Source organism: Lethenteron reissneri, chromosome 19, assembly GCF_015708825.2.
Source record: "Lethenteron reissneri isolate LAM-NWPU_2019-01 chromosome 19, ASM1570882v1, whole genome shotgun sequence".
Classification (NCBI taxonomy): Eukaryota; Metazoa; Chordata; class Hyperoartia; order Petromyzontiformes; family Petromyzontidae; genus Lethenteron; species Lethenteron reissneri.
In genome coordinates this window covers 12,385,176-12,412,505 of record NC_083797.1, presented here as the reverse complement: position 1 = coordinate 12,412,505, position 27,330 = coordinate 12,385,176, and the positions used below count along the sequence as shown (strand labels likewise).

Here is a 27,330-nt window from a genome sequence, read left to right as displayed (position 1 = left end):
ATTGTGCACACGATTTCCTCTCGCAGAGAAAACGCTCCTTTGAAACAAACTGAGTTGTGGTTGTGGCAGCAGTTACATTGGGGAAACGAAACGACATGTCTCGGACCGTGTTCGTGAACACAAGGCAAATCTAGAACACGGTAGTACCAATACCTCTGCCGTTGCTTATCATTGTTTTAACGCTGTGGGCTCACACGAAATTGATTTTTCCAAGACGAAAATACTTTGCAAACCCACCTTGTTCATGAAGCCATCCAGATATATCAACACAGACACAACTTCAACCGAGAAAATGGGTACAAACTAAGCAATCATTGGAAGGACGTTATTAACCAGGTAAAGTCTTAACTGACTGTGATGTTTCCATCCTACCTGCCTATGTCAGCTGTTATTTACGACTCTGTCTGTCTCTCTCTCTGTGCCTCTCTCTTAGATCTCTCACATGTCCTTTGGATTGCACTCTCATGCTCACATTTCCTTTGGATTGCACTCTCATGGTGCTAATATTTAATTAACACCGCTGTTGTGCGGGGATGATACTCTTATGCGGCGACGGAAGCTAATCCATGCCAATCTCCCTCCCTAATCTCTCTCTCCCTAATCTCCCCCATTAACACAACTGACGTGCTTGCGTCCGTGGATGGAATTCCTTTCCAGCTCAGACCCCGCTTGCTTGCTCATCGCCACATATATAACCTTGTTGTAACAGCTCTCTCGCTGGTTCAGCAGTTCCACTGCTGGATTATTTTTTCTGCCTGAGGACGACCGCTTGTGTTGCGATCGAAACGTCGTGATATATATTTTTTCTACCTACGTGACTTTACCGAAAGAACCAAATAGTATGGATTCCTGCAGTCACGAAAGCTTCAGATCAAGATTAGTGCGAAAGATGTTCAAATACATGCATTGCATAAGGGTTTATTGTTTTGCTTTAAAACATGTCCAATAAAGAAAGTAATGACGTTTCATCCTGATGCGTGATTCTATGACTGCGACATGCAGGCTGTACCCACGTAAGATGTAATCAGTCCCGAGACCTTCCCGCACCTCAGATTGGCACGGGTCGCTGCGTAGGGTTCAAAAGAAGATAAACATACTTACAAATCAATACTGAATGTTCTTATTATCATCATTATCTTCATTTACATTTCTAAGGCGCATTTCATCCATAGATCACAACGCGCCATATATAGAGAACCAGGGTAAACGGTCAGAATTACTAGGAGATCGATTGAGAACAATCACGCATACGAGGGTATGAGCATTAAACATCAGCGCATATATAGAACTCGACTTTCTCTACTTCCTCTTCAGCTGCAATGCAGGTGCCATCGTCACTCGTCACCGTCACCATCATCGTCAGCCACGGTGAGTTCGCTGCCGGCTGAATATCTCCTCCCCGATCTGCCGCCACCTCTTGCAATTCGACACAGGTTGCACCCCGCAATAATTGAACTTTGTGGAGGGACCCCGGGGTCCCATAAGCCCCCGACTCTCGCATAAACTGCGTTGCGACGTCATTTTATGTCTGTTAAAGACGAATGATACGGCAATCTATTCCTCTCGACGAACTCTACACGATGCGCTAATTAAAATTTAAAAGTTTTGTTCATGACTATGGCAATTTTGGCAACGACGGGTGCTTGGTGAAGAACAAGAGGATTAATTTATGGTGGGTCACTGCGTTTATGTGCGCGGTGGGACGGAGTCGCCAAAAATAAATAAATTAATTACGATTTAGAGCCCGGGGTCCCACCATAAGGTTCAGTTCAATGACCCCCCGCGCCCGCCCCGTATATCGTAAGAAGGGCATTCAATTCTGCCTCGCCGGAGATTCCTCGCGGTGGCACAAACGATCATTTGGATAAGCGTGCAACCACCACCCCCAACAACAACAAGAAACAGCCCCACGCCGCCAAGGGGATGCCGCTCTGCCCGCAGATTCATGACCTGGGAGGGTGGCGGTGGCAATGCAGGTTACGACTGTAGCCCCCTCCCCCCACTGCCTCCTTTCTCCCGACTCACGTTTACTGAAATAGCTACAGATGTTTTTGTTTTACCCGTATACAATCATGTGTAGGCTATAACTCTATAATGATTGTTCTAATTTTTTTATTCTAACATTTATGCCCCCCCCCCACTCCATGTTGGTCGACTGGACCCTGATGCGTCACATCACGCTGCCAGATACCCCAACTTCCATAGTTGCTTTCCTCGGTGGGGAGCATGGGGTGGGGGGCGGGGGGAGGCGCGAGTGAGTTAATGCTCTCATCACAATACGGTCCCTTAATGAAATACTGCCAGTGACGGCCACTGGAAGCATTGTCTCCTTGTAAATGGCCATAATAAACTCGCCCTGTTACGGAAACAACCCCGCGGTGACGGATGTGGCCGTCGGCGCTCGCTAATAGCTTGCATTGTGACCCTGGCGCGGTGTGCCGCAACTATGCATCACCATTCCAAAGCCCCCGCGCCCGCGCAACGCTATCCTCAAGCATCGGCTCGGTCCAAAAAAAAACCGTACACATCAACGCGGCACGGCAGCATCAATGGGGAGACAGAGTAAATCAGCATCGCTTTTGTTAACCACGTGATCGCCCTCAAGGGACTCCATTAACCAAAGGTGGCACGTGAAGCGTTGAATCCGTGTTCGCTTTATCGGCAGTCGGCAGATGATGGTCAATGAATGCTGGCGGCGAGACCTCTCCAGGTGTTTACGCCGCGCGCCACCATCAATACCATTCCACTTCGCGAGGTCTCGGAAGAATGTTCCGTTAATTCCTGGAAATCCCTGCGAGTTGGAAAAGATTGTGTTCGCCCCATCTCGTCGTAACTCGGCGAAAGAATAAAAAAAACGGGGGGCATGTGAACTGCTGATCTATCGTCAGCTCACTGCCATGGAACTCAAGCACATGCAGGGTCTTGCATTTAAGGCCAGCGGTGCGTTTTCGATGCTGTGCATCAAGAAAGCAGTTGCAGCAAACTGCAACGATGTGTGGCTGCTGCCGACTTGGCAGTCGCGGCTAATGTAATATTTTTCGTCCATGGTCCCAGACTAAATACTTCACTTGCAGGTGTCACTTAAAACTTTGACGGCACTGTACCAACATCTTTATCGTTACCAGGTATTGACTATCCGCTACTGGACGGAGGCCTCCCCCACACTGCCGCCATCTCCCACGGTCTTGCGCCGATGCCATTATCCGTCTCACTCGTCCCTCGAGCTGATGATGATCCACCTCTGCGCTGGTCACCCTCACGGGCGCGTTCTCTCCTCCGACGCCTTCCCATTACGCCCTAGATCCCATCCGTTGGGCACCATCCCGTCCAGTGATGTGTCCCGTGCCCTTTTCAGATTTGGTTCCGTACTCTGTGCCAGTATCCGTGTGTGTGATCCATGCTGTTGGTTAACGTGCACACACCGCTCCGTTCCCTTTCACCATCACTTATATTCAGTTTTGTTCAAGATATTTACAGGGCCAATGGATTGCATTATTTATAAATGTGTTATTATGAATAATATTGGTCGCGAAAGCCTACGTGTTAAACAGAGGGCCAATGGAGTTGAGTATCACAATAACCATTTCAAATGAGTAGAGTTATTACCTTACTTTCCCGGGGTCCCCAGAAAAAATCTCATTTTAAACAAGGCACAGTAATCCATTTACGCTACTTTGAGGACATACTGTGAATCATTATTATTATGATGACGCTGGTTTACCAATGATAGCCTCCCCGGAGGGCCCTGCCCAGTTGTCTCGATGCGCAATCCCAAATGAATGTGGGTGGCAGCGTGGCTCTGTGGTCAGGGTGCTGCTCCCTTAGCAAGCCGGTCGGCATTCCATTGACAATTCGATTTATTCCCGCTACAGCGGCCAAATAATTACGCAGCGCTGATGTCAGCCGAAATGGCAAAATATGAAAATTGCCCGTGAATAAATTGTGAAGTTACCATTAAATTGGTTGTGCTTATTTCGGCTGCAAGCTACAGGGGATTCGTGGCAAAAAAATAAGCTAGGATGCTGTGAAAGACACACGTGCAAAGAGCTACAGAGCGTTCGTCACGCGGCAAATGCCTCCCTGGACATGAAGACTAAACACTGTGAGGCCGGTGGAGGAGTCACCGCATTCAAAACAAAAACCACAGGAGGTCAATTCATTAATCGTGGCTTTCAAACTGTAAACAAAACCAATCACCCGGTGAGAACCACTTAGTGGAACGTCAAACGATAGTTGTCCGGTAGAGACGAGCCCATTCCTGCCAGAGTAATGAGGAACTTCCACGACTGGATCGGTGCAGGCAACAGTGTCGTGCGCTGTCCATCGCTCATTCGACCCCAGGTGACTTGATGAGCAATGTGGAACACTGCTGCGCTCAGATGTTTGCATTGTGTATCGCTGTCAGGCCAGAGGTTGCGTCGGCGTAACGGTGCCTGGTCTTCACGCGTAGGAGTCGGCAGTTCATTGCAAATTCAGCGGCTCGAAATCCACCGCAGAGGCCTGCTCTACGGTATCCCGGCTATGACAGAACGCATCATCGACACTCACTGGAGCGCAATGGCGAATTGATTATCACCAAAACATTGAGGCCACCCCTTCTGGAATATGGCGAAAGGGCCCGAACGTTCAGAGTTTTGACGCCAAAAGAACAACAGCGACAACTTTGGCATAAACAGCCACGTCTCCATTAAATGTCATCACCGATCCGACCGTGGACCCCACCCCCGTTGGATAAGACCAATGTCAAAAACAAGGGCGCACCCCGATACGAATGACCCGCAGCATCCGTGGTGGATTCTGTCACCAACGATCCAAGCGGAGACTCGGCGGCACGTGACCTTAGCGATGTGGACCAGACCACGGGCCACGTTGTGAACCTTTGGAAGGGCATGGCACACAACATTGATCAGATCAGTGCATTATGAGCTATGTTGGTCATGGGCGAAATTTTATGACCGTTTATAAGAAACGTTGGTCAGATGCTTTGACAGGGACGTACGCCAACAACTGTGATCGGTTGCTTGAGCCAGCATGGGTGAAACTTTTTCTTCCTATCTCAGTGTCAAGGAGATGTTTACAATGCAGCTGGACTCTGATGTCTGCAGCACAGGTTAGCATGGTGCAAGGTGGCCTCTGCGTCCAGGGGAGGTTAAAGTTCAGCGACTCCCATTTTTTCCCCACCCCAACCCCACCGGGTGGTGATGATCAGGGCGATGGGTGGTGCAGGCCGCGGCCAGCGTCCAGCCACGGCTATGTCTGGAGACAAATACGAGCCATCGTGGTTTGATGTGCATTACAATTGCCAGACAAATTGAAATGTTCCAGAGAGTTTTACTTGTCATCCCTTAGCATTACATTTGCATGCCACAACGCAAGGCAACAAAAGTTACAGAGCAATGTTTTTTATGTACACACAGTATAACTTATTATTCATGACTACTGTTAGATATGCAGTGGTGGACGACCATCCATGACTCATTAACAATTCATTATCCGAGATTCCTTGAAGGTTAGCCTCCTCTGTATTTATCGATAATGGTGAAATAATGACAGATCGTGATGCATACTGATCTGTCACACCTCCGATTAGCACAGTTGGCTACGTACAGTGCGAAAGAAGTTCAACATACATGTATGTGTGTATGCAAATCAACTGGTGACACCAATAAAAATCAGCTACTCATTTATTCTCATTGTTCCATCAACGCAGCGTGGGTGTCCGTGTTTACGCGGGCGTCCGTGCAACACTCTCGGCCAACGATGCGGCGAGTGGGCTGAGGCCCGAGGAGAAATCGACGTGAAGCTTGGCGTCGTTGATGGCAGGGACCACGAGGTGTCTCGTCGACCCATAGCAAATGGTGTCCGGAGATATGATCGTGCACTCCTCCGGCTCGGAGACTTCCTGCCGCTCCCTGTGGATGACAACGCGAGCAAGTTCGCATCGCGCGCTTTCAGATGCCCTTCTGCGGCCGTCTGGAACGCTCTTCCTCCCGATATTAGAAAGCCACCGGAGCTATGTACTTTTCATTTAGGTTGAAAACTCATCTCTTTAGAACTGCTTTTTGTGTTTAGCACGGTTGTCTCCGTACAATTCGAAAGAAGTTCAACATACATACGTACAACTTAGTGGTTAACAATCATAATCGTTGTTATCATCATCGTAATATTGATATTAATTATGGAAAATAAAAAAATTATCCGGCAGTGTGCGGCGATTGTGGTCACCACCCAGAACAGAACCGTTGAACGTCTAACAAGTCAACGCCCGATTCACAATTACGAAGGAGGAGGCGTGGATCACACCACTCCACGACTCTTGACGACGCAGTCGTCTGGCTCAACCACCTGAATGCAAATTTACAGGCAGACCTCGCTTAGCGCATATCCCGTAGAACTCTAATTTGTGATGGCGCTCTTTGTCCCGGAGAAGAAAAACATGAAATCAAATTATCTAAAATGTTTGTTGAACTTCTATCGCACCGTACGTAGCCAAAGTGCTTTTAAGTGAGAACATACAGCAGTGCTGGCTGAGGAAACCTGGACCCATCATTCACTCAGCCAACGAGTAATGTAAGCTGTGAGCCAACCAAACCCCATCCCCCCTATTTGGGTTATCACGATTCATGGTAGCGATTACATTTTTTTAAATCCACATTTTAAGTTTTTTTCCCCAATATTATTACAATGCGTTTGTTTAGCCAGGTAAGAAATCGCTAGACCAGGATAGAGTCTCACTCTGGCTCCACTTAAAAGAAACCTCACCACAGAAATGTCGACTGAGGGCATCACTAAGAGCCGGATTGGGAGCACAACAGCTCACGCAACCTCGTCCCTAACCTCGTCTTACATTGTAGGAGTAAAGTAGATTGCACTTGTGAGTACAGTACATAATACTTATTGATATTATATATGTTTTTACTTGTTAAATTATCTTAATATTATTAGTGGTATTACCGATACGCCAATGAAGCCCTCATATACGCATCCCCATATATATAGTTATATAATGACCCCCTTCATATCACCAGGAACGCAGCTTGAGCGCTAAGCGAGGTATCCCTGTACAGCTGTTGATCCACACCATTATCAGCCATAGAAAGAATGATCATCGTCATCATCATCACCACCACCGTTGTACGCCGACAGCCCTTTCGTCGGTCCACTGCCAGTTGGGGGCCTTCCCACTCCGTGGAGGTCGTCGTGGAGGTTCATCAACGTCATCCTCTGCTAATTTTACCCACTCACCCCTGACATAGCGAGGGGGGGGGGGTGGGAATTCCTAAACTATGTTCCCACAACTATGCACCCTGCCTTCACCGACCCGCACTGATCAGCGAGGCGATGTATGTATGCTGAACTTCTTTTACATACGGTGCAAAAGAAGTTCAACTTACGTGCATACTTCACAGAGCTAGTCAGCGCGTGTCAGTGAAGGCAGGGTGCACAGATGTGGGAACATTGTACAGGTATCCCCTTCGCTATATGTCAGGGCTGCATTTGTGGGAAATGCTGTTGTGTGTGTTACATCGAAAAGGTTATTAAACACACACACACGCACACACCGGCCTCCAGGAGTGTGGGTGAAAGTGATGGAGGATTACGTTGATGAACCTCAAAGGGCCTGACTCATCTCAAGCAGACACAGCTGCGTTTATAACAAGACACCGACGGTTGGAATATTTTGGAATTAGCTTCAGGGCTGAAATCGTTGCATGGGCTCTATTTTGAAGGAGGATATTTCAAATTAAATTTCCTTTGAGCGAAAATGTTATTGTAGAAAAAATATATATATACGATGAAGTTTAATATGTTGGCCATATTCAGATGCCACTTCAGAAGCAGGCCAGTTAATAAACTTAGCAAATTGGTTCGGCGCATGAATACCTTTCATCTGTGGAGCAGTAGCTTCTCAGGCTGAAAATAAGCATAACCACAGCCTGCAAAAGAAAAGAGTTTCACACCACACACCACATGCGTTCAAATGATACCCACGACAAAATCATCAGCAGCAGCAACCGTGAATCTCTCCACTGCTGAATTAAGCCTGCCCCCCCCCTGGCCCCCCTCCACCTCAAGTCGTTATCATCTCTCACGGTATGGCATTAAATAATAATCGTGGTTTTTGGGGGGTTAGGATCGCAGAAATATAAACGTGTCGCTAAACCAGCCTGCCCATGCAATACAGAGGTTGCGCTGATTTGATCTCCTGGTGCGGCAATTGAATTCGTTACGCAAACAAAAACTTTCTGTCCGCCCAGCAGGATACACTATGGCCATCCCCTGATGAAGCTGGTTGTAATTACCGGCAAAACGTCGTACTCGAATTGTAAATGTTGTGGATTTACTTTCCAACACACCGGTGTGCTGAAGTAGTAACTAATTGGCATGTTTTGTTTACGTGACAAACCTTACTAAGTGGCTGAGTTAGGTGGTCGCGGGTTTAACGACACATTGATATTTACGCGATCCTTCATGGATAATATTGGTCATTAGAGCCTCCGTGGCAATTCAGTTCACCGTCCAACTGCATGCGGGCCGATTTCATGGCTTCTTCCCCACAGCGGACGTCCTGCATTTCTGTACAGCATCTTTAGATGCAGCCGCATTTCGACTCTAGGTATTATTATTATGAGCATCGTATTGTTGTGACAATCATTATAGAATTGTGTCAATACAAAGTGCCACCTGTCTGGTATAATCGTGAGCGGGAGCCAAATCGTTCCTGCGACGATTCTCTTCACTACCCTGCGCCGTGACGAGCTTCAGTCCGGGGGGCAACACGGCCCCCCCCCCTCTTCCCCCAAGGGGGTGGGATGTGAGCGGGGGCCCCCCTCGGAGGGGGGTGTGAGTGGGGGGCTCACCGGGGAATTCTGAGTGGGTGGGGCCCTTGAGAAGGGAGGAGGGTGCGAGTGGGGTGGGAGGGTGTGAGCGGGGGCCCACTGAGGGGGTGTGAGCGGGGTAGGGAGGGGGGGCGGGGGGCCCCTCTGGGTGGGTGGGGGGGAGGTTCGCACCACGACGAAGAGGAAGCCGCCCTGCACCGAGGCGGCCCATGCAAAGGGCAGCACCCGCAGGATGAGCCCTCCGAACACGGGCCCCACGCACTCCCTGCAGCGCGCACAAAGACAAAGATCCCCCGTGTAGCCTTCAAAGACTGTGGGGCAAGTGCTGCTAGCGAGCAGCACCTGCGAAGACCAGAACAACGCCCGGCAGCCTTTGTCTCCCCAGTGGCAACGTTTACACATCGCACCAGGTACTCATTTGAGACGGAGTAGACCTAGGAGAGGCCCAGTACCATTTAGATAATCGTCACCGGTGTTGGACGTGAGCGGGAATCAAACCCCGGGTCCCTGGGCTTCCCACAAATGTACAATCACACATACATCAACAACCACCATTCGCATAGAGCAGTCATCCCATTGTCAATGCACTTGTGCCAGAATAGGTGCACTCGTACCCATATGAAGTCGTGATGGCACAACATCACGTGACAGACCCAGATATTTCCATTAACAGAGCAGGGTGATTCACTTCCTACACCCCTCCACTGCACCAACTCGCCGAGCTTCAGCAACCACCGAACCGCGTCTGCGACTGCTCAGAGCATTTGCTCCCGCTCAGCCACACGCACACTGGCCGAGAATGTGTGACCGAAACAGATGGCCACGTACGGTGCGAAAGAAGTTCCGCAAACAGTTCCCGCCGATTCAGGGGTGCAATTCCATCCTCTCCCGAAAAAAAACATTCGATCTTGAGACAACTATCACTCAGACACCACGTGCCAACGACCGCCCCAATCCAAATTAGCGACGGCACCACGTGGGAATAGCGCGGACGCCAAACGCGCCGTTACGTGACCTTTAGGAGGCACCGTGAGCAACGATATTGAGCTGTAAATCGCGGCACGACGCCGTTATTGTGCGAGGACCGTTCTTTACGACGGGGGGCGAGGGGTGGGGTGGTGCCGGGGAGGCAAGCAGCAGGCAGGAGCGACATGACGTTACCCCAGACACCACATGGAGGTGAAGAGTCCTGACACCAGCCCGAGCGTCGCCGCATTGTCAGCAAACCCCACCTGGCTGCAGAGACAACGCCACGGGGGGACTCGCATCAGACGCGCAGACCGTCGCGAGTCGCGTCATGAAACTTCCGAGCCGCTCACGGGAAGAAGGCGACCCAACAAAGGAAGGGACCTTGTCCTGTCATTTCGCGCCGAGGCCGCGTGTTTCAGGCCGTCCGGCGTGCGGACCCTTCACGCGACAGAATGGCCCGTGGAAAGTGGATATCACAGAGCTACCTCCGAGTACGCATTCCAGTGACCTCTGATCCACCCACTGTGCCGCGGGGAGTCATGTTCGTCACGTGACAGACAAACGAATAAGCGTACTAATCAAGGAGCTGGAATTAAGCCAAATTAAGGGGGCAGAACCAAATTTAACGTGATGGGTTTGTTGTGAGCATCTCCCCTCCGCGTAGCCACCCGCACACTCACCAATATTTCATGAACAGAATTGTCCTGCCAGTTCTGTGAGCATCAACTCACGCGACCTGAGAACCCGGTTTAATCACAGGTGGCCGAAACAAAGACGCAGACCCACGATCTCAGCGTCTCAGATCCCCCAGCCACCTCTGCATTTTCCTTTTCAAAGTGGGCTCACGATGGCTCTTCGGGCGCCGTGCCGTTTAACACCGCTGCAGTCACAGAACTACAGCACTGATAAATGTAGTTTCAACTTGATTTTTAATCTCGTAGATATACGCTGTGTCCACCCAGGACACAGCGCCACGTGAGTATATTTTAAATGTGCCGTCATTTAAGACATGATGACGGTCTGCACATCTTGACATTTACACAGGTGCTGTTTAATTATGTTCAATGAATGGTCAATAGTTTCGGTTCCATAGCCACAATTGCACTCTGGCTTCTTTTTAATGTGTCTCTATGAGTGCATGTAAAGTCTATGGGTCTCTTCAGTATATCTATGAGTTTCCATGTATCTCTGTGTGTCTCTATAGGTCTCTATGGAAATCTCTGGGTTTCTATGTATCCCTAAGAGTGTTTATGGGTCTCTATGTATCTCTATCGGTCTCTTTGCATCTCTACAAGTCTCGATGTCTCTATGGATGTACCATATGGTCCATAGTTCCGGTTGCATGGCCACAATCGCACTGGTGTGACTTGTCTGTGTGTTGTACGGTGTGCAGTATCTAATGCGCACACTCCCATTAAATGGTTGGGTGAGGTTTCTATGCAGGATACACTGTGGATATCCACACATATATTTAACTAAATCATACTCTGACTTTTTAAGCGTATGTGTGCTGACAAGGCGGCGTGAAGATCGTTAAGAATATCTGCACGTCCCACGCGCGCTGGCCTCGTGCTGTGTTCGCTGCATGTACTTGGAAGAATTTTCCGCATACGTTAGATTATATCCAGATATACAATATTTAGGTCGCATCGGCAATGCGCCGAGATTCGAGTTTTGAAAGAAGTGCCAAGAGGCACTACTTATTATGTACTACAATGCTCTTCACACTGCGTGCATCCGATCTCGTCAGATGTGGGACACGCTAAGCAGGGCTGAGCCTACACAGTGCTTGGATGGGCGCCCAAATCGCACAGGCCGGGTGCGATGGGGCCGCGGGACTACGCTCGGGCAATCACACGGACGGCAGTGTATAACAATAAACTTAGCGTTGTACTGATCTTCAACGTTTCCATGTCAATGTCCCCCCCCCCCCACCAGCTGACCACACCACCCCCCCACCTGCCACCATCAAAAGCCTGCACTGACCAGGATGGAGAAATACGGTCGAATAATTCTCACAGAACAATGTACCGGCATGAGGAGAGGCATTCATCCAGCAGTTGATTGAAAACAGGTGCTGTCTAAATGCGAATTTGTTTCAGAAAGCTGCGTTTTAATCGAGCCTTCTCATTATATGGCATTGGCAGAAACACAAACAACAACAAAACTCATGACGCACACATCAATATTGCTGCCCTCATTAGGCAACAATTTGGGCAACGGCTCCCTGTCTCCGTAGCAGAGAGACGCGTTCCATTGAGGTCGCTCGTCGCTTCGCGTATCGGGCCACGGTGACCCACTGTAAGTTCAACGAACACCGGAGGCGGACACCGCGTGATGCAGCCGGCACCATTCGCTTGGCACGGAGGGGGAGCCACTCACAAATGTAGGGGGTGGGATGGGGGGTACAGGGGAGGCCACGCAGCCCGAGACGCTGTGGAGGGGGGAAGGGGGTGGCGCGGACGTGGCAAGATTGGGAGGCGAGAGAGCGGAGCGCTTAACTGTGCCGATTCCAGGATGATGGAGTAAGCCGGGACCAGGGTGCTCCCCAGGCAGATGCCCATGATGACCAGAACCAGAACCAGGAGCCACACCTGGCTGCACGCCACACACACACGCCGCACACACACACACGCGCACACACGCGCACACGCCGCACACACGCACAAGTATGTATGTAAAACAGTGATATATGTGATAAGCAAATGTGTTGGAAAATGCTGCCTCTTCTTCAGAGAGAGGGAGACGGGAGAAAGGATGGCTGACTTGTCAGTGAACACTGAGTGGGGGAAAAATACAAGTAAATGTACGTATGTTTTTTTTTACGTGAGCATTTTTGTATTGTTCTGTATGTTCAACTTATTTCGCACCGTACGTAGCCAACCGTGCCGATCGGCGGTGCGGTACCTCCCCTTGCAGTATCACTCGCAGGAGCGATTTTGTGATTGCCCACGACGAGAGAGAGCGCGGCCGCCACAAGCGACGTCGGTGGCACAACCGGATCAACATTTCAGAGTCACCGAATAGATTTCCAACCCAGGGTACCTGCAACTGTATGCCATTGCGTTGCTTTGAATGTGGAAGTACCACGAACAAAAAAACATTTACGCGGCTGGCCATTTTGCCCTCTCTACCAGGGCACACCTCTGCGTGACTCTAGGGCGAGTTGGAGGGGGGGGGTCAGAAAAAAAAGTTTAGGATTTGCATTCATTGAGCGCATAAAATACAACGGCGTTCTGAGTTGTTATAACCAGGGCCTCATTTCAGCCGAGTCTGACCGTTCGACTAGCAGGAAACATGATCACGCCCCGGCACACCACATCCAGTAAAATACCTCACGCCAAGGCTGCGGCTTCTATTTGTAACGTGCGACCTACTCCTGTCTACCTGCAACCTGGAAAATGGTCGTTGAGAAATTAAGCCCCGATGAAAGCAGTGCTATTGTTAAAAGTGTTGGTGTTCTGCCCCATGGCATGGTGTTGAGTTTGGTAACGTGACCAGGACGTTACAATTTAAGGTCCTCTAAGCCATGAGGCTGGGTGTCAGCCATTACACAGAGTACAAAATGGAGGCACAAATAGCATCTCAGTGAAGACACGTGCATCTGTTCATTGTGGGGCTTTAAGAAGCATTGTCTGTGTTTATGTTCTTATAATACTGGGAATTCTGTTATGTTAGGATTGCCGTTATAATGCTGTAAATGGCTTTATAATGCCGTTAAATTGTTATGCTAAATATGAGGCCTAGTTAACAACGAAGCCTGCCACTTGCATTATTGTGAATGTTACTTGTAATTTAATAAGTCGAGTTAGACTTGTACCCATGTAACTTTAATGCGATATAGAAATCAAGGATGAAGAAGTATCTCATCCACAGTTCAGTATTATGTGCAGCGCTGTACATTTAGGCTGCAGTATGGTGATTACACAAAGTGGCCTTATTTAACACAGTAGCTTATTCTTTTGTATAGCTATTCAGTGCTAATGTAGGTGCCTGGTCCATCCAAGACCTATTGTTGAGTTTCATGTTATCTAAGACAATGTTATGATGATGCAGTGTTCATTTAAGTATTAACAGATGCTGTATTTTGTGCTGTGTTTTTCCATCAGTTTTACCTCGTTCTATTAATTAAATACGTTTGGAGTCGGATGTTCACCCTGACTCTCAAGATTTATTGAATGCAAGGTTTACTACTCGGATAGTGGTGCAACGCAGCGGACAGCGAGGCCGAGACAGTTGAGAAATGCTGCTTCTTCTTTAGAGAGAGAGAAACGGGAGAAAGGATGGCTGAATTGTAGGTGGACACTGTGAGTGAAGGAGAAATGCACATTTAAATACATATAAGCATTCTTTCGTATTCTTCTGCATGTACGTTGAACTTCTTTCGTCAGCGTAGGTAGCCAACCGTGCTAATTGGCTTACGCAACTGACAAAAAACTGAACTTTTAAGAGTTGCAGATATTTCCGCAGCCACCTGCAAACGAGGGCAAGTTCCAGGAAACAAATCAGGACAAGTGGCAACCCTGGGAGTAAAGCACTCCAGCCTCACTGCCCTCGCAAGCTGCTCCTCTTCTCTCCACCAGTGGGCCTCTGGCCTCTGACAGCACTGACCTCTCGATCCATCTCCATTACAACAGGGGCACTTTACCCTGGTGTCCTTCCCCCCACCCCCACCGCCTATTAGTGCCGACCCCTGTCCGTCAGTCGCGCTGAATCGTGATCGCTTCATTCACAGGGTCACCGTGACCTCCTTTCATTGACGGGAGTTAACCAGCCATGTATTTAACACCTGCGCGTTGCTGTCCGTTGCTATCTTCCACCTGGTTTCCTGCTATGGCATGTGAGCATCAATAAGCACTCCTAGCAGCTAGGAGTTGCATTATGCGCTCGGAGTTGTATTGATGCTCATTGTCAGACCAGGAAACCAAGCAGAAGATAGCAACTGACAGCAATGCACAGGTATTAAATACAGCGCTGGTTAACTCCGTCAGTGATAAGATGTCACAGTGACCCTGTATACGAGGAAATACATGCTATTGTTAAACATCCATCAGCTTACTATTACATCTACGCAACGCCCTGATGTGGCCAGGATAGTCTCAGTTTCAACAAGATAGTTTCTGGTCACCCAAAGTAATTTAAAAAATTTAGATGTTTCACGCTCCACTCGTGATAAAGGCAAAGGGCGGAGCTATCTGTGCATTGGGTGGGACCTACGAGGAGTAGGTGGGGCCAGCATGTGGGTGGGTGGTGCTAGTGGAGGAGTGGGCGGGGCTATGTAAACATGGGCGGGAGCGTTAATTTACTGCACCGTTGGGTGATGGGCGACGCGTTTTTCACCCAAAAATCTGGGTCGACAGGAGCGTTGGCATTTAAACACACGAATAGGACCGCTTCCGTTTGCTCAATCCACCATCCAGAGAGTTAAGCGCCTCTCGCCGATGTAATAAATAAAACCCCACCAACACCGCCACCGCTTACAAACGAGCAAGAAAGCCGCGGTCGTTCACCCCGAGTGACCGCACATCGGGGACACCACGAGCAACCGCTGCCCGCGGGCGTCATTCGCGACGCCATTGCGGCTAAGGGCCGGGGTCACGGCTGGGGTCAGGGCTAAGATTACAGTCACAGTGAGTAAGAAAAGTCGTTAGAATGACTCCCAGCATGATGTAATTATCACAGAGGTGCGTGATTGTGGCCAGCAATTGGGAACGCCACGATGACATTAGCAACGATGCTCCTGTATAAATATGTGAAAAATAGTCCTGGAGTGGCTTTTGCGTGAGCTTTCTCTGGATACTCTCTGGTTTATTTCCACTTGTAACATAAGACATTTTCTGTGATAAGAAATTTTCCGTGACATAAGACATTTTCTGTAACATGACAATTTCTGTGACAGAAGATATATTTTCCAAACTTTCCTGAACAAAGAGTCTTCGGTGAGGCTTTCCTGGATAGACAAATAAATACCACTATAAAATTCAAGATTATGATCGTGAGATGTGCATCCTGCAGTACAGTTCCAGCTAGACAGCTTTTCAAAACAGCATGGAGTCAAATCAGTTTGTTGCAGGATCATTTCATGTTGGATGGGCGTATGACTGTATACATGTTCGAATTTCACCCTTACATTTTTTCAAGTGTTTCAGTCATCTGTGCAAAAGAAGCCGAAACAAGCTTGGGCTGACAAAGTGCAGAGATGTTTCAAACAGGTGTCTGTGTAGCTGTGTTATGGGTGACATGTGGAGGGTGACCTATTTTCATAACAGAATACGACACTTTCAAAAGGGCCCTAACCTGGCCAAAGCCATTATAACTGGAACCACGACGAATCATAATTAAAATTTAATTTAATAACTAGACTAAGAATGATTTTGGCTACTAATTTTTGTGCCCGATTACTTGGGGTCCATTTAAAAAATGGTGGCCACCCCGATGAGCCCTGTCAATCACCTCCCAACCAGCGACACACTTGAAAACACCGTTGATGATACTTTTTCTTTCCCAACTATTGTCCGATTGGCACGGTTGGCGACGTATGGTGCAAAATGAGCTCAACACGCACATACAGGTTATCTGAACAATCGAGTGACAAAATGGATAATCGGTCGAACGATCAAAGACTTCAATATTGACGGCCAAGCTGTTGATTCCAACCACCAATATATTTTTTCCCCATGGCCCAGTCAACGCAGGTACATATTGTGCAGCATCTGTGACTGGATTGAAAGCCAATGACCACACACACACACAGAGATCATGAAACCAGATGCGTGGGAGAGCCAGCAGGTGTTAAACCCAAGAGGGAAAGCTTGTCTTTCAATGTCTCTGAACTGCAGCCTTGAACTCTAAATCTCACAAGTGCTGCCTCGCTTTCCTGACAGACGCATTAATCCCAGAACACTCACAGCTGCTGCGTCATAGCTGCTGCTCGACAGGGACACTCAGTTTTATTCATGTCGTCTTACGTTAATGTAAAAATATTTCATTTATATGTTTCCGCACCTCCGATTAACACGGTTGTTTGCGTACGGTGCGAAAAAAGTTCAACGTACATATGTACATAAATATGTGCCGGTGTGGGAGATTGATAATTATCATTATTTACAGCCTTTTATCAATCCACTGCTGGATGGAAGCCTCCCCACACTGTCAGGAATGGAGGTTGCTTGACCATACTTTACTGCTTAGTGAAGGGGTTGCCCAGGACCAGTTCAGGTATCATTTGCCAGTGACGTCAGCTTCGGCCGGGAATTAAACTCAGGTATGCCAGGTTCTCGGGACGTGTGGTCAGGGGAGGCAGGGGAGGCAGAGCCTCACCTGCCATACTCCAATGAAAATAGCTGTTACGAAAAGAAAATAAGAAAATAAATATCATTTATATATGATTCCAATATTTTTTTCTAGTCAAAATCGCCAAATTTGCGTAGCGTCGCTACAAATACAGGGAGAGACGAGAGGTGAGGCAGCGACGCGCTCAGCCTCCCCTCTAATTGCTCAACCCCTCAGTAACCGTATGGAGCGCGGGCAATAAGCGCGTGCCTGTTACTATCTCAGCATGTCACCAATGGAATGTTTGTAGACCCCTTCATTACATGTCCTCGCCTTCCATAGTCCAAGGAGAAGACAATGCCGAAAAGCGGACCCTGCGCCACAGCGGGAACAACGCTAGGAAGAAGAAGCCTTCCATAGTCCAAGTATATTATTTCACGTATGTGTATAAAGATATTTAGGCTCGCTGGTCTCGTCATAAATTGCAATGAAAAAGCACGAGGGGAGGCAGCTATCACATCTGCCTCACTGAGGGGAGCGTGTCAGACGCGCCTCTCTCAGCGAAGACACGCCCCCCTCAGTGAGGACACGCCCCCTCAGTGAGGACACGCCCCCTCAGTGAGGACACGCCCCCTCAGTGAGGACACGCCCCCTCAGTGAGGACACGCCCCCTCAGTGAGGACACGCCCCCCTCAGTGAGGACACGCCCCCCTCAGTGAAGACACGCCCCCCTCAGTGAGGCAGCTATCACATCTGCCTCACTGAGGGGGGCGTGTCTTGAGCCCACGTTATTGACGCTCGCTCTCCCTCCACGTTAGCCAGCTCTAGCAAAAAAATTCCAGCGGCTGCAATAATGGAAAACGATATATCTAACCTTAAAAATTTCTCAAAATTGGACTTTCAATCAAAGCAGGGAGTGATAAACAATGGAAGACCAATGCCTGAGCTTAAGGACCTACTTCAAACGAAGGGACAGAAAATAACACGGTCGTTTCGAATGGAGTGGTACCAACGAAGCGACTGGCTGTGTGGGCTGTGCTACGAAGAATCTCCTCTACTGCTTCCCCTGCCTTCTGTTCTCCACTACCGACAACGTTTGGACTAACGCGGGATTCTGTGACTTATATACCAAGGAGCCTCAACAAACGTGAAAAATCGACAACTCACATTCAAAGCCAAATTGCTTTAAAAACTTTAGGAGATTCAAGGATATATTTGGCTTTGAATGAACAGCGGAGATGAAATAACAGCATCCACAAAGCTAAGGTAAAGGAAAAGCGTGAGATTTTTAAAAGACCTTATTAATGCGACCTGCTCCCTAGCCAAACAGGAATTAGCATTTCGTGGTAACGATGAGAGTGCAAGCTCTTCTACTCGTGGCAACGATGTGGAGCTATTACCGGCTTTTGCTGAGAAAGATGAAACGTTGGCTAGACATTTGGAGACCTCCACTGTGTTTTCTGGCTTATCAAACAGAATACAGAACGATTTAATCGAAGCAGTCGGTGATGTAATTAGAAATTATATCAAAGAGGAGACTAATGCAGCCCCATTTGTTGCAGTCGAAGTAGACGAGACAACCAACGGATGTCACGAACAAAGCCCAGGTCTCTGTAATTTTGCGTTATGTGGATAAAAGTGAGGTGACTTGTGAGGTGAGGGAGACGTTCTTAGGATTTGATGATGTCAGTGATGATAGACAAGCACCAGCTATTGCTGATTATGTTCTGGGAATGTTGGGGAAATACAATTGCGTTGAAAAGCTGCGAGCTCAGACTTATGGCGGAGCCTCTGTGATGGCATCAGATCTTAATGGGGTGCAGGCCAAGATTAAAGAAAAGGTACCTGAAGCCACGTTTACCCATTGTTATGCACAAATATAACCTGGTGCTCTCGCATTCAGCAAAATGTATGCCTGAGTGTAAAACGTTTGTTTTAAACAGTTGAGGGTCTTGCGACGTTTTTCAATAAGTTGACCAAGCGCACCCACCTCCTGGACGATGTTGTGAAGCGACGTTTACCAAGAACAGCGCCCACGAGATGGAACTCAAATTCTAGACTAGTTCAGACGATCAGCATGTACCAATCTGATCTGCGTGCTGTGTTCCAAATTATGAGCGAAAATCCTGATGGTTGGGACAATGACACCCTGATGATGGCCGCCGGATATGATCTCTGACTGTCAAAAGCATCAACCTGCTTCTTCATAATAGCACTAGCAGAAGTACCCGGCGTTGCCCGGGTGAAAAATATATTTCTTAATAACCTTACATATATACACAGATGGGCTGCTACCCCTGCCCCCCCCCCCCCAGCCACGATCTCCTCGGCCGCTGTGCAGTAATATGTACGGCCTATAGTGTGGTGGGGTGTCGAGGCCTAGTACCGTGCAGAGCCTCCGGCCTCGCCTAAATTGCCCACCCGGCTGAGGCTGGGTACCGGGGCCGTTACCCCCCCCCCCCCCCGCGCTACAATAATACTGTCTAATCGCTATAATTGTATTATCTACCGACCCTATAATAGTAATTGCACACATTGGGGTGGGGGGGGGGAGTGAAGAGGACGTGAAACTTTGATGAATTTACCTCAGAGTCGCGTGTTAATGCGTGCGCATATTTTTAACGGGAATTAAAAATGGCGTCCACCCCGCAGCGAATGCGTCGCTACCCGTTGCCAGGGGCAACCGCCGTGGAAAACCAAACGGACCAATCGCGTCTCGCAAATCCCTCACATTTCGTCCAATGAAACTGCGTATGGTCCGGCGACACACAGACAAACAGACACACACACAGACACACACACAGACAGACAGACCGACAGACAGACAGATTTGCGATTTTATATATATAGATATGAGGGCATTTTCAATGAAACCGATGCCCTCTTTCGTGTGCTGCAGAATAAAGTAATGGACATTGGATTCTGCTGTGCACGAATCCGCGACACAATGGGAGTTGTGGAATGCCAGAGACAAGAGTTTGACAGTTTCTATGATCGATTCGAGCAGAAATGCGTCACACTTGGCCTGACAGACAATGCCCAAAGTAAACAGCCGATCAGAGATGAGAGGAAAATAATGTTTTATAACATTCTGGACAATCTCAGTGTTCAAATGAAAGCTAGGTTTGATCATTTCGGTGAGCTAACTTTCCTTGGTTTGGTTGATTGCAAGAAATTTTATGAAATGTCCCAACATTTCGATGACACCAAACTGCAGAGCCTATGGAAATATGCAAGTTACTTTGACTTTGTTAGACTAAAGGCTGACCTCATCGGATTGTATACTTCACAAATGGTGAGGAACGAATACAAATCACCCGGACAGCTCCTCAGCTTTTTGGCCCAGAATGATCTGATGCAGACGGCTCCCGAGGCGACAAAGTTACTCCAACTGGTGCTCACTATATCAGCCACAACAGCGTCCGTTTTAAGGTCGTTCTCTGCTTTGAAACGACTCAAAACATACAGTCGGAATCGGACTGACTAAGGACGACTTTCATCCCTAGCAATCATCTCTATTGAGACGGAGAGACTTTAAAACTAAAAGAGAATAAAGAGGACTTCTACAACAAAGTCACTGACATATTTGTCCAGAAGGATAGGCGAATGGACTTCATTTACAAGTACTGTAAAGGTAAGACCATGCAATATATATTTTCATTTGCGTTGAATGAGTATGAATAGTGGAACTGCATTCGCCTATAAAACGTGAATCGAATACGTAACTTACCTGTATGCGTGTGTTATAAAGAATGCTGTTATAAATATGAAACATACGGCCGCCTAACCAATAGTCATTGTGCAACCTGCCAATTGAATGGTGAATTTAAGCTGCCTCTATCGGGTTCATATGTGTGTAAATCTGGCTCTGATACTAGCCAGTGCCTCCCCAACCATTGACCTCACCGCACGTTACTGCCAGGTTAATAGTGCAGTGGACTAACCATGGCACCATTGTTTTATCATTGCGTTATGAACCCAGCCATCCGAGTTTGATTCTTGCCCATGGCTAACATTGATTGATAACTACACAGGGGTGATGAAGCGTGATTATTTTTTTTAATATTTGTGCCTGCCGGTGCAAGTCTCATGGTATAAAGTGATCTCTGCATGACCCACTAGCAAGCTCCCAAAAGTATCGCATGGCGTGTGTGCATGGTGTGTGCGCGCATGATGTGCGCGCATAGGTGCGCGCATGGTGTGTGCGCGGCTCGCATTGGGGCAGACGCACGGCTCACGTTTTGATGACAGCGCTGTGAGCAGCGAAGTAGAAATCGACGGCGAAATCATGCGGTGCCGGGAATGTTTGTGACCTCGGGAGGTCACCGTGAGAGCTCGCTCGCGTTCCACGCTCACAGCGTGAAACGCCCTCAGCAGGGCCGCTGCAACCTCATAAGACCGCCGATTGATTTAAAGGCGAAATAACGGACCGGAGTGTGGATAGCATCGAGTGGAACCAAGAAGGATGAACAATTTGAAACAGCACCCCCACGAATGGGGCCACGGCGTGGCGAGAATCCCCAGTCTGTGCAGGCGACAGCCATGCCGATGAAATGTTCACGTTGTTCCTTCGTTTAGCAGCCAAATACTCTAAACGCATGTTGATTCTAAATGTGGAGAAAAATGTACGCGACCACGGGGAGATCATGCAAACTACACATATACAGCTGGCGTCAAGGTAGAGATCTACGATCTCATGTATACCAGGCGAGGTAGTTCACATCTTGCCACCGTGGCCCCCACAAACATTGACGCGGCATGCGAGATGACGGCGCTGGCTCACAGTCAACAGCGCGGTTCTCTTCACACAAACACCAAGATCCCCCGTGTAGCCTTCCCAAACTGTTGGGGAAAGTGCTCTTAGCGAGCACCTTTGAAGGCCGACACGGCACACGAGGGGGTCGGTGGCCAGCACCATGCCCAGCCACGTTTGTCTCCCCAGTGGCGATGTTTACACACCCCACTCATTTGAGGCTGAGTCGACCTCGGGGATGCCAAGGACCGGTACAGATATTCGCCACTGGTGTTAGTCGTGAGCGAACTCAGGTGGCTGGGTTGGTAGTGCAGCGCGCTAACCACCAGAGGTGGGACAAAGTCATTGTTATGCAAGTCCAAGTCGAGTCTGAAGTCATCAAATTCATGACTCGAGTCTGACTCGAGTCCAAGTCACATGACTCGAGTCCACACCTCAGAGGTGGGACAAAGTCATTGTTATGCAAGTCCAAGTCGAGTCTGAAGTCATCAAATTCATGACTCGAGTCTGACTCGAGTCCAAGTCACATGACTCGAGTCCACACCTCTGCTAACCACTACACCACCACTCCAGATCAGTGCCAGATTAAACTAGTGCGGGGCCTGTAGCATATGTTATAAAAGGGCCCTAAATAAATAAATAACACTAATATTAAAACACAGATGTTTAACTTGCATAATAAAGTAATTGTATTTTTTCATTTGCTATTCAGCCAGATAATACGACAAATCGCTAACCTTAAACACCCAGTCGTTCATAAAAGTTCAAGGCAGTATTGCACTATAGTAATAGAGCAAGTGCAAAATCACTGAACCGGAATTGATAGCTTGAAAGCATTTAGCGCAGGGCCCTTGAAAGTGCGGGGCCCGTAGCATATGCTACTTTTGCTACTGGGATAATCCGGCACTGCTCCAGATACTATGCAACCAAACACACACACCCATTTACTCCATGCGTATCTTACATCACGCATATGGCTCACCCTCTATGTAAAAATTGTTCAAATAATCGTCACTGGTGTGACGGTTATCCCTTTACTAGAAGGCTCTTTGACAACTGTTTATTCCTCAACAAGAGCCCTTACCAGGTCTCACGACTGTTTCACAAGCATCCTGGACCATTCCTCATTTTTTTGTGCATTTGAAGAATTCTCTCCCATTGGAAATTATAAATATATATATTTTTTAAACACGATTTCAGCCTTCAAGCTAGAATTGTCGAGACATTTGCATTAGCTGCGTGCGTGTAATATGCAATATAACGTGTGAAAGGCACTTTTAAAATGATGTTCGTGCATTATGATGATCTAGTGTAAGATTCTTTACATATATTCTCCGTTGGGAGATGTAATGAAACTGGTGCTTACTGGCAGCCACGCAGCGCCATGTGCTATGACGTCACATGCACCAGGTTTCACATCTATCTGGTTTATCTCGCTCTCTTCTCACCAATCTTTATCTCCTGTCTAAAGCTCTCTTCATCTCTGCCTCTTGTTTTTCTCCCTTTAATCTCCCTTATCTGTATCTCTTTACGCCTCAGAGAGACATCTTTTTTACTGTTGACTATTTTCATTTTACCAGGTAAGGCTTACAGAGCTATTTCGATCTTTTACAGAAGTGACCTGGCCACAAATGACAGCTCAACGATGTGGCTCATCACGTGGACATTCCTAGCAGCCAAAGACTCTAAACCCATGTTTGATTCTAAATATAGAGGGGAAACACCGGAGGACCCGGAGAAAAATCTACGCCACCATGGGGAGAACAAGCAAACTCCAAAGTCACAGGCAAGGCCTATAAACTAGGCAAGACCACAGCTCTGGGGGCCACTTCAAGAGCCTTTGCCATGGGTGGCTCGCGGTCCGCCAGTTCAGGAACCCAGATCTCTCGTGACCATTGTGATCCGTTGTCTGACGGCTATGATGATGATCATAATGATTGCTGAATAGGTGACTATGGCAACGATTTGGAATTTCAGGGAGCAAGTGTCTGTGAGAAATCATGTTGAGTAGGCAAGGGGGCCTACGAAGCCTGGCACATAGCTTGAGTCCCTGTCCAAAAAGTTGTGCGGAGAACCGGAGCGATGGGGGTGGGGGGAGAAGCAGCTGCCCTCCTGCCCGCCTGTGCTCCCACGGCTACGACTGGGCACAAATTGAAGCTTGGGCAGATGCGTAACGTTGAAGTCTGCACGCGCTGTGGACTTGCGGCTACGTGCCGCTGGACGCGCAGCACCCTGCACCGGCGTGCGAGCGTCGCTGAGGAAAGGGGGGAAATATTTTTGAGTAACGGTGAGCGTGTGAGTTTGAGCATCCTTGATTCGGCAAAACCTCTCCTCTGCCGCGTGTCGATTCCTCTGGGTATACCCGGGACCCCTGCTCACCTCTCCTCCTCCGTGTTCTCCACAGAGCCCAGAGGGAATGTTATGCTACTTCGTGCGAAGTCCGCGAATTATTATCACATTCGCCTGTGCTTCTGCCAGAGGACAATTTCCTTCATCCGAGGACACTTCGCTTGTTTCTAACGAAAACTGCAAAAACGCCTGAAACCCATCGCTGTCGTGAAACGCACCCCGCACGTTACAGATACCATAGTCCAGATCTGATACGTTTTTTGGCAACGGCTACCAAAAACTTTTGTTTGAAGACTTAAATTGTTTTTAATAAAATGGAAGCGCTGATGGTGCTGCCTATCGGCGTGATGAGCACGCGTGTTCGAACATGAGTGTGTGGGCGTGAGTGCGCGCATAACTTTTTGTGTCCATTCGTGAGTGTTTTGTGTGTCGTGTGCACATATCGTACAAATTCTCTCGCATAATGGAGGCTCATTCAATGCACTGCCTCAGCTGGCTTTTTCATTCCTGCTGGGGGCAGTGAGCGGGGCGCCGCGGTGGCGAGATGTTAACTACCTCGCCTGGTACACAGGAAGTTGTGGGTTCCGATCCCGACCCTGTATATTTGGAGTTTGCACGTTCTCCCCGTGGTCCTCCATTTTTTCCCTCCACATTTAGAAACATGCGCTTAGAATATTTGACTGCTATGATAAACTACTTATTTGACCTACCATTTGTGGCCCGGTTGCTTCTGAAAAAGAGTTCAGTGGGCCTTACCTGGTAAAATAAAAAGTTTAGTTTTAGAGTGACATGGCCGGAGTGAGTGCATTTGCTGGTTGTTGCCGAGGTTCGTGGTTCGGCCCCAGCATCCGCCCTAATGAATACGACGCCTACAGCAACCAAAAAAATGCTACACGCCATCTGCTGAACGGTGGACTGTAAAGACCCCATAGTGTTGTTATCTGAAAAAAAGAGGAGGCCTTGTGTGCTCGCGTCACGGCCCAGATTTGCCAAATTTGAAAAAATCACTGGCAAATTACTCAATTGGATAGAGCCGCGTAGCAACATCACCCCTTGTGTGAAACGACTGCAGAATAGACAGCGACAGTAATCTTCCGTGACAGCCTTGCACGATAAGAACGGCTCGAATAACAAATGCACCCGCGATTGGATTGATTGGAGGATTGTTGGGACCTTTTTCCCAGTATCAAAGTAGTAAAAAATTAAAATAGGTGTTTCCCTTTCTGGCCATAAAACAGGTCTTTAGATGTTCGAACACCAAATAGAAACCTTTTGCAAGGAATCAAGTTTACTGCATTAACCACACAGAGTACTTGTGGTGAAGATGGTGTTTGAACATCCTAATACCTATTTTTTGGGTGATGAGGTTCGCTTGTGTTGCGATCGAAACATCGTAGTTTTTTGTTTATTTTATAATTTTTTGAACCTATCTACGTGACTTTACCGAAAGACCCAAAGAATATGAATTCCTGCAGTCACAAAAGCTTTAAGTCAAGATCTTAACACCGGTTTCATTGCCAGAAAGGGGAAAACTTATTTAAATTTCCCATACTGTAGGATTGTTGCTGGGCTGGCTCATAATGCTGAGATGACAGAGGCGATCATTCATCTGAGAGGTTCAATCCAGTGTCTTCTGCAAATTTAGTTTTAAACCACCCTTCATTCTGGTTGAGAACAAGTTTATATGAACACAACCGAATACTTCTGAGATACTGCTGACGATGGGTGACTGCAATCTGGACATATCGGGCAACTGGTCAAGTTTATCTAGTTAAGAATATGAAAGCAAATATTTATTTATTTTAAAATCTACATTTATAAACGCATGACTTTATCTGTGATGAACGCTGCACTCCCCGTCGTTTTCATGCAGGCGGCGCGTAGGTTTGAACGACGGAGGCGCACGGGCAGACGTTCGATTACGTTGGAATCGATCTGCGGAACGAGGCGATTCAGTGCTGATTCGCAGAATCGACCAGGCCCCCACCGACGCGACTTTGCCTTTTGTTTTGCGACGACGACAACAATATTTCCCATTCTCCCCGCATACGCTATCACAATCAACAAGTCTCAGGGACAGAAGTTCAATTACGTTGATAAGCGCACAACTTTAACATTCTATGATGAACAATATAATAATATAAAACTTCTAAATGGAGCATCGGGAGCTTGCGTGAATGCGTCGTTCGTGTGCAAATGTTGTGACTTTTCCTGGCCGAAGGCCGGAAATGCTTTTGTGGGGGGGGCGCAGCAGGTGCCCCTGAACAACTAGTAATTAATAATTTCTCACAGAAACGCTGGAGCTCTCCGTGGGCTCCTGTTGGTCACGCTGTCGGCTCCAGTCAGAGGCAGAAACCATCATTGAAACCCATTTATAATGAGTGCAAGCAATCATGTACAGGGAAGGGAGTTTCGCTAAGCTATAGCAATCAGGTATTCAAATAACATAACCGTAAATTTAACCCAAGCACTCACACACACAGTCTACGCCGAATGGTTCGCAAAAGCATTCAATATAATTAACCTGTAAACAAACGGTATCTGCCGCTCGCTACGCCACGTCAGGCCGGTTGGTTATCGTTCGTGAGCGTGTACCGAGAGGCGGTCGGCAAGAGCGAGTCGATGTGTGGACACCCGCCCACCCGCACCGCGCGTGACCGCGTGGCACAGCAGTCAGGCGGCTTCGCGTGCCAGCGGTCTGTTCGGCCGACGGTCCTCACGTGGACCGACTGTCTGGAGAGTCAACGGTGGCGCTCTCCTATGGGAGGCCGGGGCCCTGCTGAAGAAAATCTGGAATTTTCACCGCTGGTTCAGGGCCAACATATGTATATGCATAGCCCTGACCACAAACGCCATCTGTCTCCATTCTTGCATATATTGAAACGCCACGCCCACCAACGTGCCCGCAGTTGGCTACGTACGGTGTGAAATAAGTTCAACATACAATCGTACGTACACATGACAGAAGTGAGCGCTGGACCCAGAGTGCGTGTGAGCAGCGGAGAGACGTTTTGATTTCAAGATTTATATCCCAAGGTGTGGGTGCTTCCAGCTCTTCCGAGATGTCTGGCCAGCGTGGAAGAGTCGGTTAATCTAAACTATTTAAAAAAAACTAAACTATTTTTATTTTACCAGGTAAGACCCACT

At 48.1% G+C, this 27,330-nt stretch overlaps 1 protein-coding gene across 1 annotated transcript in view; it reads right to left on the bottom strand.

The window, feature by feature from the left end:
- Positions 1-5,311: 5,311 nt before the first annotated feature.
- The window catches only part of LOC133344281 (MFS-type transporter SLC18B1-like), a 104,707-nt gene continuing 82,688 nt past the window's right edge, over positions 5,312-27,330 (bottom strand). Inside the window, exons 12-16 of the mRNA XM_061554370.1 lie at positions 12,312-12,407; positions 10,002-10,076; positions 9,012-9,105; positions 7,885-7,937; positions 5,312-5,912 (exon numbers count right to left, since the gene is read on the bottom strand). Coding sequence (XP_061410354.1) covers positions 5,726-5,912; positions 7,885-7,937; positions 9,012-9,105; positions 10,002-10,076; positions 12,312-12,407 — 505 coding nt within the window. The 3' untranslated portion in view covers positions 5,312-5,725. The remainder of the gene's footprint in view (positions 5,913-7,884; positions 7,938-9,011; positions 9,106-10,001; positions 10,077-12,311; positions 12,408-27,330) is intronic.